The sequence below is a fragment of the Ptychodera flava genome, chromosome 7, assembly GCF_041260155.1.
Source record: "Ptychodera flava strain L36383 chromosome 7, AS_Pfla_20210202, whole genome shotgun sequence".
NCBI classification, from domain to species: Eukaryota; Metazoa; Hemichordata; class Enteropneusta; family Ptychoderidae; genus Ptychodera; species Ptychodera flava.
This window is the reverse complement of record NC_091934.1, coordinates 13359714-13372222: the sequence shown is the minus strand read 5'-3', so window position 1 is coordinate 13372222 and position 12509 is coordinate 13359714. Positions and strand designations below refer to the sequence as shown.

Genomic DNA, 12509 nt, shown 5'->3' with positions numbered 1-12509 from the left:
CAAGGATGACGTGACCATCCGTTTCTACAGTGGACCCTTATCACAAAATAACATTCATGATATCTTCTCCCGTGTGGTGTTCAAATACTCACCATGCCCCATCACCTACTGCGCCACAAACCGTATCACTGGGTTCACAGTGTTACTTTTATCTCATCAGATCAGTGGATTCAGTGGGTTTTATTTCCACCTCATCAAATCACATCAAGGGGTTAGATGTTTCACTTCCTGAAATGCAGTCGCAGAGGTCGTCGTATAACTTCACCAAATTGAATCGGTGAGTTCACACTATGAGATAGCCGTATGAGATAGTCGAAAAAGAGTGCTGACTTTTGAGTTTTGATACCTTCAATGATTCTTGTTTGGCCTGAGCTTAGTTTTGAGACGTGTTTGCAAATATCATTGCCTGGCTGAATAAAGCTGTCCGATGTGGACGATGGCAGTAGCAGTCTGTGGTAATATTACGAGACGCCACAGGGTCAATTATTGAATTAATGTTTCCTCTCGGTCAAATCCAACGTGCGTATTTGTCATTTGTGACAGTATTGCTTGTGATCGGTCTCAACACTGTGACATGCTTTGAGAACAGAAATTGCAGGTTGTTCATCGTTTCTCTGATTTCTATCTGTCTTCAAAATATCCTTTGCGTTGGAATGTGTATTTATAATTTCCTCAGTTGTAAATTTCAACAAGGTGGGTAACTTCCCAGAAAGCAGGTGGAAAACATTGCTTACTAGGTCCGCTGTCAAAATTCCGTTTGATAGCATATAGACAAGCAACATAAGCGAAGCTATGGTTATTCGTGGTTAATGTAATCATTTTGTGGTTGCCGGGCATTTTACATAAATGATGGCAACAATATTTATTAAGCTAAACTCTTGGGCCACGTGTATTGATAAACTAAATTAGCTGTGTTTTATTGTTTCTCTGTTTGTAAGTCTTTGTTTGATAGTCACGTCATTATCAGTAAAGTAAAGTAAAGTAAATGATAAAGCTCACACCTGCCTAATCTATTCGCAGTTCAGTTTCAAATGAACTGGCCTTGTTTCTACTCACCATAAATGGACCCTATGGTGGAGTTATCACCTTAGATTACTTATAAAGGGTAAACGTCGATAAATAAGATAAATATTTTACATGCCTTTTGATTCACCAATATTCAACGTTTGGCTCCCTTTGTTTAGATTGATGACCTTAAAATGACCCATAGAAACGGAGTGTTTGAATGGCATGTTGTGCTTTTTATGTCTGGCATATAAAGGGTTCTGGGCAAGTATTCTCCCTCCCAAACAAATATTTTTACTGCATAAACTAAGCGTAATACGTATTATTTAGGTAGCATTTTGAACACACTGTTCGTTTGATAGGCCTGTTATTACAAGTTAAGTGGAGTAACAATTAACAAGAAATTACACCTATTTATCTTATCTCTTTACATTCATAAGAAATCAGTCTGGTTTACATTTAGCGTAAATGGAACACAAGTAGAGTTCAAACATAATATTGAATCACTGAGTTTGTTGCATCACTAGATATTACGAATAATTTGCATAATTGTAGATGCACTCATATCCAACGCTCCATACCCTGTAGGTTGTGACGAATTATCAATGAAGCGAGATTTTCAAAATTTGCTTTCCATAACTATTTGTTTCAATTTAGCAAATTGTAATGAAGAAATGTAAGCAAAAATTGTTCCTGTGAAAGAAGAATTTTCCTTCTTCCATGCTTACACTACGTCTCCGGTCTTACACCTTTTTATTAACTAAGATCATTTAATTAAGTTCAGATCTACTCCGGCATACAAAACACCGTAACATAACAGAAATAGACTGTTAAATAAAAGTAACCAAACAGATTGAACACTCTTTGATCGTTGTGCCATATATTACCATACTTTTAAAGGGGATTCCGCGTATCAACTTGCGTCTCTAATTGGATCTTTTAAACCAACTGTGAGATGTTCAATACTATCATATATATGATTAAGCATTTTGCGTTCGCCACAAATACCAAAATTAACAAGGTGTTGTATCAGCCTCAAATCTATGATTCAAATCAAATATAGTGCTTCCTGGACCAGGAAGATTGTCATCTATAGCCTTATGGAAGTCTGTGTACGTAGTCTTTTATCGCTGATGGCCTCAAGCCAGATATACAAAGAAGGGTTTTCTCGTCCATTGAAAGTCATAGCTAAAATTAAGGTGTCTAGTATTTCACGGCAATATACACAGTGACATGAACATGGATGCGCAAATTGTAATTGCTACCCATTATCTGTGTTACTTATTGGTAAGTGGAAAATTTTGAAGTCTAAACTGTGTAAAGGTTTGCTTTGCCTTCATCTTCAGTTTTGTCAAACTCCTCAAAGGTAATGTCCCATTGTGACACCTCTTCACGTAGGTATTGGCAATACAGTTTTAGCCTGAGTGCTCTATCTGTCTCGGTACCGTACAGGCATACAAAGTCCACAGTATGCAAACAAATACACTCAACGGAGAGATATTTCAACATACGCGACAGCTAAATATGTATGCGGAATAAAACATGCAGGGCATGTTGCCACAATTGCAAAGAGCGGTTACCTGGGCTATATAGACAGTGAAAAAATATGTTGACTAGATGTTGGATAGCTGGCGAGTATTATTTGAACACTAGTTTTGCATAATGAATGATCGTTGACCTATTGGCTTGAGCGAGAAGACACCTAACGAGGGCGTACTGTGTCGTGCAGAGTGAAAAATGTATAAGGCTGCACAATCGATTCCATCGACAGCGCAGCCGCAGAGGCATGCATCTATGATTCTTCCGCTTGATCGAGGTCTCTTTGTTTGAAAATTAAAATAAGGCCAGGATTTTAGAAGGAGAATCTTAGTTGCATCAGCATGGTATTCGATATTTGATACGGGCACATATGCCTTCGCAATATATTTTGTCGCACAAATCATATGACACTCAAGCATGTCTAACCACTTTGACATTATCTGAACATGTTCTGATCGATGTAGAAATCTGACCTTGTTGAAAGGTCATCATTCATAAAATACGACTGTTTGTCGGAGGTCAGTGCTGCCAATTAAACAAATACTATAAAATTTTGCCAAATCGTTATACATCTGAGCTTGATTTAAGCTCGCGTAAATATGGGCATAATATGTTTGTTATATAAAGTGCTCTATTGGGTACATTGACCATATTTTGTTCAAAGCCAAGAGATTAGAGCAGACTTGAATTTCACCACTCTAACCATACCACCTCAACCACTACAGCCATTTTCATCATCATCATCATCATCATCATCATCATCATCATCATCATCATCATCATCATCGTTATCATTGGTACAAGACATTCTACTATCTTTAGGCGCTTATCGTAATCAAGGTACATCCGTTGAAATCGAGCTAAGTACATTGTGATTCTTGGAGAAAACCTAATTTTTTTTAGTAAAGTGGCTTTTTTTAAATCTTGCCTCTTGACTTCAAGAAGCATACATTACATAGTCAATTACCCTTGACTTTGAGGATGTAGTCTTGAGTGACTTATTGGCGAATATGATTGACAGAGGAAGCAATGTACAAGGTGTGAACCTTTAACATCGGAAGATTTTGATGGGGATAGAAGACAGCCAATTGTTCACAATCAGGACAGCTTTGACATAGTATATCTAAAAATAGCGCAGATGTTCACATATAATCAAACCTTGTTGTGACAAACGTCTTTGAATTAATCCGTGAGATGAGAGATGTGGAGTACGGTTTGCAAACGATCGATTTGTTTATAAGATACTTAATGTTTACGAACAAAAGTATTCTGGGTTATGATCGCTGATTAACATAAAATTTTGGCATAATCTTTATGGCATAATGTTTGCGATATTGCACTGCACTGCACCAATAGCGGTGATGAGTACGATGCGAGCTACGATGCAATAGACTGTGTATTATGCAGTAATTGTCCTTCCACTTTCCTTTAAAAATTATATAAGACGAACAGTCGATCACTTTACGTACAACATTGCAACTACCGAAGCAAATACGTGTATGTTCTTCATTCCTCGCCAGTGTCACATGTGTGTTTGAATTGCATTACTTTGAATCCCCTCACCCGTTTTTTGAATTTCTAACGCTTCTAAATAGCTATACTTAATTCTTGCCTCTTATTCCCCTCCCAAGGCTTTAAGGGGATTCAATCAATCAATGTATTAAATATGCTGCTAACAATAACTAGCCATGTTACTGGTAAAACATTGGCTTCTCTTCCTTCCTTCACAGATTACCGAGACTGACTTCATGCTGCCTGATTCATTGTTGCTGGATTCTATCGCCAATTAAACTATGATCCTCAACGAGACCATGCAATCGTAACCTCCGAAACTATCTGTTTTAGTATGCCTGTCATTACTGTCCCTTTCTACAATGCTCCTTCGGCGTCAAAGCTCTTCTGTCGGTTGTTGTACTATCGAGGTGGTTGTTTAGAACAGGTCAACTGTGTTCTGGTACCCGGACAGCGATTCTTCCAAATATATTGCAATACCCGCAGCAGACTTCGAGGTGTTAGCGCTTCTTATCAAACAGAAAAACATAAGCTTTAGTAAAATATCGTTTTTCCCCTGAAAAGCCATTTAAGTCTCGTACGAATGGGAGACGAGAAGCTCGAAACCATGCTGCAGGATAACGAACTGTCCTTTGACAAGTCAAGAGAAAGACCGCCAAATTCAAATATCGACTTTGGGGAAGGACCAATGCTTCGAACGAGGAAATCGTTTGCAAGTTCAAGCAAGCAGGACAGATGTCATTTGTCGGACAGGGTGACTCTCCCTTTCATGAAATCGGAATAGACAGAATTTTTCCAGAGAAACCAATTATCCCTGGGAATACCGCACAGCCACAATACAAGACGTGTGCGGAACGAAACTTGGAGAAGAAATCGGTAAGGTGTAATTTAACTGCTATCACTTTCTTCCTACAGGAGTTATCACCGACGAACATTGATATCAAATTTTCAACATATAATTTCGCTTGCCAAATGAAGAAATTGAAAAGTATTTGTGTCTGCAATACTTAGGAATAGTGTTTCTGAGTAGTTGGTCGGATAAAGACTATGAAACAAATAGCTAATGATTTACACACTGGCAGTGATGGTCCTTCAAGCTACAGTGTATTGTGGTATTTGTTATGAAAGCTCTAATTTTATATTTTATTGATATAAATAATTGGTTTATAAGTCTTATTCTATTCTGTATGGCCTGAAAGCATTATGCATTTGTATTTAGAAGAGACAGAGGTAACTTATGCGGATGTTTATGGACGGAATACAGCATATATATTTGGTGTATTGATAGTGTTACGCTTGTGGAACCAGATTTTGTCTATTCAACCGACCTCAGTGATTCAATATCTCGAAATCACAAAATTTCTAATGGTATATTCTGCATAAAATTTGATTACGAACCTAAATATCAATTAAGAATGTTAATATCATAATTTTTTTACGATTTGATCATATTTGCTCGTTACCCAACCGCCATGAACACAATCGTGGGCATTTATTTTTACCACATATGGCTTCGATGTCACCCCTAGACATATATCGCAACACGTGTGCTTTTGTAAAAGGACGTCTTTCCATTCCTATGACAGATTCACACGAAGCAGTGCTCCGTTTTAACCGTGCACCTATAAGGGGGTACGAGAAGGATGTGGGCAACAAGACTACACTGCGGGTCGCCAACCATCGAGTTGTATTTGGACTGAATCTCGCTGAAGATCTGGGTATATCGGGCGAGTATATGCCGATAATTTCATGGAGAGAAGGACCATACAATGCGAACGTGTACAAGGTATGACATGAAAATCTGATATACTTGCCATGCTTATCCTTCGACATATTTAGCTATCAGACTCTGGCTTGTATAATCGCCTTTCAATCAGTCAATCTCCGATTCCTCATTTTTGTCTCCATGGTTTCGGTCAGTTTCCCCGTCTTTCACTAAATGTCTTTTGCCTTATGCCTTACTTTTCGGTGATTATGAATGTGTTTCTGTCTGTATTTCAGCCTGCCCTGTATGTGTGCATGTATTGTCACGTAGCGTGGTTGTGATGTAGCTATTATCGGATACGTACACTCTGTGGTGAGGGAACGTCAGGCAGTAGACGTATAAGAGACGGCAACGGTACACAGAAATATACTCTAAGTCGTAGCACTTTATTCAGCTGAGTAACATAAAGTTACACGGTAAAACTTCTATGTCTCACACTAGTCTAATAATAGGCGTCGGTCACGGTCAACGTCGTCTCGAGCGTCGCAACAGGTTCTGAACAGGTTCTACAAAGACGTGGTCCACCACAGTCAAACAGACTGGGCTTCTCACTAGGTTGGTACGTCAAAGTCTCAGAGCGTCTACATCTCTGTACAGAAATACGTCAAGAAGTGAAGTGAAGTGAAGTGAAGTGTCTCTCTGTCTAGAATGTGTACAACTTAAATCGTCTCTAAATCTGCATATTGTCATGCCTTTGGTATGCATCTATAATTAACTAAAAGAAAGTCGGTAGTAGTGAAAGACAGGAAAGGTCGCTCCCATCAGTACATCTGTCAACATAGCGCAGGAGGTCTTCCTTAAGTGTCCGGTCGGTGTTAATGACTTAAGCTGTTGTCAAAACAATACGTTCACTAAAGACGGATGAACGGTTACATCAAAGGTCACGAAAATAAACAAGGGAATCGTTCTCACGATGCACCACGTGCAGAAGAGGTTACTATAGGTCACAGTCATTGTCATTGGTAGAAGCTAAATTCGAGTGATAAAATATTAACTATCTAGTGGCTACGTCACACCTCCCAACCAAGATCGAAAGGCGTCCTCGCTCGATCTACAAATCAAAAATTAACAAAACAATAAAACAAAACAAAAATCAACAAAGTCCAAAATCATAAGAATACAACAGAAAGCAATCAATGAATACAGGTGTTACAAAACACTGTGAACTAGAGTTCACTGAAGTTGCAATCATTTCTCAGAGTTCGTAAGAGTTCGATGTATATTCGCTTTTAAATTCAATGCTGTCAATACTTTCAAATGATGATTCAAATTCAATATCATAGTGTCCGTTCGTTAAGATCAATTACAGAGTCATTGATGATGGTTTCAGTGTAATTATCTCTCATACGTACGCGGATTATATTCGCTTCTATCAGTTCACTGGCAAGCAGGGGACTTACATGATACAGGAGTTGTATTGTCAAGTGGGTTAATTCTTGTAATGTCGCTAATATATTACACATGTCCGTTTTCTTTTATCTTCATCAATGTCTGTAAAAACGTCATAATCTACACAGATCGTCCTGCTGTCCTGTCTGCTCGGTAGACACATCTGTCGTCTCGCACAGATTCACGCGGCTCCTCAAATTACCACCGTCGGGCAACACCTTATCTGGGCCAGTTGTCAGTAATTCGCCTGGGTCGCAATTTCCTAGGTTCTCGTCAAGGCACATCTGCCTAGAACTGGCATTCACTGGGTGATCATCATTATTACACACGTCGTCATTTTCAGCACCCAAATTAGATACACATACTATAACAAACGTCGTCAGAAACTTCTAAACACATCTCCTCGCATACAAATTACCTTCGGCTCAACGCCTCCTGTGGCCAGTTGACAGTAATAAGCCTCTGCCGGAACCTCGGTCTTCGTCCACTACAGACCGGAACGTGGGCTGATGATCGTCTCCGCGCGTTGGAATCATCACCCGGTTACTACTGCTACTGTCGCCTACTGCTACACGCGCCATAGTCGTCGTCGGTAACAATGTCAATTACATCAACAGTTCCATAACAGGTTCACATTTACATCTCTTCGTAATAAGCACAAGTTCTCAGATCGTTCAATGTCCGTATTTCTGCTGCCATGAAATCATATCAGTCGTCCATTCCATCTTTTCAATGTTCTTCATCAGAATATTCCATTCATTACAAAAGTTCAATCTGATCTCTGTCTTCGGGAATAGCACATAACAAACGGTAGTACAGCGAACAGCATACATACCGATGAAGCAATTAACGGCGAAGGCTTCTGGCTTGAGTCGATCCCTTCCGCTGCTAACTAAATATGTCACGTAGCGTGGTTGTGATGTAGCTATTATCGGATACGTACACTCTGTGGCAGGTAACGTCAGGCAGTAGACGTATAAGAGACGGCAACGGTACACAGGAATATACTCGAAGTTGTAGCACTTTATTCAGCTGAGTAACATAAAGTTACACGGTAAAACTTCTATGTCATGACTTTGGTATGTGTCTATAATGAGGAACGTCACTCAATTCTAAGTACAAGGTTAACAGGATGGAAGTATCTCTCAACGCCGAGCATGGCTGAGACTATCTGTCAACGTAACGCAGGAGGTCTTCCTTAAGTGTCCGGTCGTGTTAATGACTTAAGCTGTTGTTAAAACAATACGTTCACTAAAGACGGATGAACGGTTACATCAAAGGTCACGAAAATAAACAAGGGAATCGTTCCACGATGCACCACATGCAGAAGAGGTTACTATAGGTCACAGTCATTGTCATTGGTAGAAGCTAAATTCGTGTGATAAAATATTAACTATCTAGTGGCTACGTCACAGCATGGATGTTCTATTTTTTACATCCATGGTCACAGTATGTATGTATGTATGTATGTATGTATGTATGTACGCATGCATGCATGCATGCATGCATGCATGCATGCATTTGTCTCTCAATAAGTATCGTCATCTGTCTGTCTCGTACGTCATGTACGTGTGTCTGTCTCTGCACCTCTCTCTCTCTCTCTCTCTTTCTCTCTCTCTCTCTCTCTCTCTCTCTCTCTCTCTCTCTCTCTCTCTTTCTCTCTCTCTTAGGCATATGTATGAACTGAAAACTAGACCCATATATGTTCATTTGTCGTGGGCAAAAAGGAGTAGCTATTATCTCCGTCAGGGAAGTCGTTTATATCATTATTGTAAAAATATTCGGTGCAACAATAAAAGTGTAAAGCTGAAAGAAGACAGGAGCCTAGAAAGTAGATTTCTAAATGCTCCTAATTCTAGTCCATCATGTTATTCTTCATTTGTGCAAGGGAAAGATATACTTTGGCTAATGTCAATATAGTTTTGAACATGAATATATTTTTGCAATTGCTAGTTTTCCTATTGCATTAATTGTCAGTGGTACAGAGAGGGAAAATCGATCTTTTGTCATTTCGTCAAGTGGTATTACAAATATCCATCGATGCCTGTTCATTTGTTACGATTGGACGCCATGTGGAAGCTCTGGGATATTGTGCAAGAGTTTACAGCTGATGAGATGAAAACATTTCCCCTTTCGTCAGGTTCAATAGGTACGATTTACATATATGTGTACAAGAGAGAGACAGAAACTTGTTAGTGCTGTTACTTCCACTACCAGCGAACTAGTTACCAAACTCAAAACAAACGTTTGATATTTTGGTCTACAATATTTAATCTATTGAGATAGACAATGAACTAAGCGACTAGTATTTCGGAGTTGAGGAGACAGAACTGCTAACAGTAATATCTCAAAGGTTACGGTGCCTATCATGAAAATGAAATAGTAATCATTATACAAAATACTATAACCAATTGCTGATTATGATTAGGACTTTTTATAACACAAAGGTCCATGCAAAAACTATGCAGGATTAAGTAATTTCATATTTTACGAGGGGAATTTGCCTAAGGATTTCGAAAACAGCTGCAGGAAAAAAATAGGTTAATAGGCATTTGTTTGTAGACTGTTAGTTGAAATCCAGTGTTGATGCACTTAAACTTAAAAAGCTATTATCTACTACATAAAGGAATGGTTGATAAAGTCTCTTTATTATTTTTACGCTATTATATTGTCTATGTTTTGACCACGTATTTATTTACTTCCTCTCTTTTTGTCCTTGCAGGTGTCATTTTGATGCTGAACATTTGTCAGACTGTTGATGTTTACGGGTTTGTGTCGAACAATGAAGATAGATATTGCTATTATTATAAGGCTTGCCCAAACGGACGCAAATTGGAACTACTCGGCCATTCGATACTGGCAGAGAAAAAATTGATCGAAAGATTAAAACAGAGTGATGAAAAGGACATTGTTGAAAAACATAAGGTTACGTTAAAGGGATTTTCCCAGTACAAATGCAAAAACGGGTGACATTTAATCAAAGGAAATATCAGTGAATTATTCGCTAGTTTTCACTGTCCTAATTTGCAAGATTGCGCGCTGTCTGGAAAAGGACGTCGTATTTAACTCAGCGGCTAAATTAAGTATCAGGGAACTTTGGGCTTGGTTTCGCCGCCATTGCAATGTATTTACAACGAAAGCTAGCAATGGAAGTGTTTATTTTTGTATGTACAGGACCAAAAGTCAGCTTTGATTGTAACTGTACAAAATTGCAATGTTTGTTGTCACAAATGAATTTTGTGCGTCGATAGTTGCCATAACAACGTTATTCGTTAGAAATCCACATGCACTACACTCTTTGAAGTGAAAGACTTTAATATCTTACTGAAACTTCAAACGTTCTCTTTCAAAATCAGTAAATAGACTCAAAGGTCACCGTGCGAGATTTAGTCGTACAGAAATAAATTGCCTTTAACTTAACCGATATAAGTTGAAATGCGAAATGGTCGCTAGGCCTGAGTTAACTCTAGGGGGAAACAAATTTTTCCATTTAACAAAAAGCGTGAAAATTGTGTTTATTCGATGAGCATTCAAATAAGCCAAAAGAAGTGCTAGATCAGAAAAGTGTATTACACTTGAGAGTCTAAAAATCCGCATGCGAGGCGCATTCTACCTGAAATCATAGTCTTACAGAAAGGAGAGGTAACGGAGAGTCTACTTCTTAGAATAAGTTACCTTCAAGCTTACCTAGAGTACAGTTCAGTAAACTGTTGGACGTGTTAATTTTATCGCTGACGTAAATGTGCATAAGTTAAGACTTGTTTGCTCCTACCGATATTTTGTATTTGCTAAATATTTCACGGTTCCCTTCATGTCTAACTTTAGTGGCCTAAAAACTGGAACTGGACAGCACATTTGTAGTGGTGGGTGGATGTTCGTTTTGTGATCTTAGATACCACATAGTCTCAATGCAAGGGGACGAAATGTTTTGTTCAATCCGATCAGCAAACAGTAAATTTACAACTGCCTTTTGCATCAAGCAACATTGATGCTTGGGTGACAATTGCAGATGTGACGTTAATCAGATGAAATGAAGAGCTAATTGAAAGATCCATTAGCTGTAACGTTAACTTTGGTCATTTTTTGATTTTGTTTGTTCTGTGTATCATCTGCAGTTTCTGGTTTGAATCCCTGAACCATTGAGAAATTCCGAATATCTAGCTCATAAATATACACTACATGAGTAAAATCTGCATTGTTATTGTTTAAATTTTGTATTCAGGTCCGGACTAGAATACATTTATCAACAATAACAATGGTCATTTCACATATACAGGTCGTGTTTGCAAGCAGGACACCGGGCATTGGTCATGATGATTGGATTACAGTAAAATTCTGTAGTTGATACATTGAAACAGAGTAGTGAAAAATTTGTCAAAAGTTATATCTAATGTCTCTTCAATTTCCACAAAGAGAAAACTATTCTGTGGTTTTTTTTAATGCATTTTTAGTTTAAATAAAACACACATAAACGGTAAATGCGATCGGCGTTTTACACCTGTGGCCACTGTACTGTTAATTAAGCCTCCTTGATGCAGTAAAAAAATTTGCTCGTATGAAGACAAAATGACCCTGCCTAGGATCGCAAATGAGAGTTAATTTAAAAATGAAAGAATGAAATATACATTTAATGTGATTCGCGCATAAAAAATTAACTTTGAAGAACAGTTGCTGGTACCTTAGCCAAAGAGAATGTCACAGAAAATGTACCGTTCATATAGATATCAACAATACAGTTTCAGCTTGACTTCTGTATCTGTCTCGGAATCAATTAGGCATACCAAGTCCACAGTAGGCAAACAAATACATTCAACAGAGAGTTACTTCCACTGTAAGCCGCACTTTTCAATCCCAGGTCCTCGCATTAGTGGAGTTCTCCTCCCTCTCAAACGCTTGGCCAGTACGATGTTTGATTTTTAAAACATTAAGTACACACACTGATCTCAACCTTTTATCGCATTTTGCTAATCATGCAAACAGAGTTTATGCAAGCTTTTGGTTGACGGTCGGTTCAAATCGCCAAAGGTCATTGATTCCCCACCACTCGAAACGCTAGAATTTCCTAAAAAATGTCTTCCAGTCGCGTTAGACTTTGAATATAACCACAGAGTTCGATCGGCAGCAATTTCGCGCTGACCGCTTGGCAGTCTGTCTGCGTTCTTTTGCGGCCTGGGAAAACAAAAAAGTAGCATTTTCCGGAGCGTGTGCCCGCGTGTTGCCTGTTGATGTCCACTAACACAATGAATGCCGCCATAACTTCGCGTTCTTTTAAAGGGAGGCTCCGCCTTTCATGTGTAAG

General features: G+C 38.7%; 1 protein-coding gene across 1 annotated transcript; it reads left to right on the top strand.

Annotated features, from left to right (window-relative positions):
- Nucleotides 1–233: 233 nt before the first annotated feature.
- LOC139137827 (beta-galactoside alpha-2,6-sialyltransferase 2-like) lies at nt 234–11262 on the top strand. The gene is made up of 5 exons (XM_070706092.1): nt 234–277; nt 4841–4932; nt 5643–5842; nt 9188–9359; nt 9933–11262. Exons 1-5 carry the CDS (start codon nt 234–236, stop codon nt 10178–10180), a joined length of 756 nt encoding a protein of 251 aa, XP_070562193.1. The 3' UTR covers nt 10181–11262.
- Nucleotides 11263–12509: the final 1247 nt, after the last annotated feature.

Coding starts and splice junctions, on each gene's coding strand:
- LOC139137827 (XM_070706092.1), top strand. CDS start 234: ATGCAGTCGCAGAGGTCGTCGTATAACTTCACCAAATTGAATCG. Junction 4,933..5,642: donor GAAACTTGGAGAAGAAATCG/GTAAGGTGTAAT, acceptor TTCCTATGACAG/ATTCACACGAAGCAGTGCTC. Junction 9,360..9,932: donor CCTTTCGTCAGGTTCAATAG/GTACGATTTACA, acceptor TTGTCCTTGCAG/GTGTCATTTTGATGCTGAAC.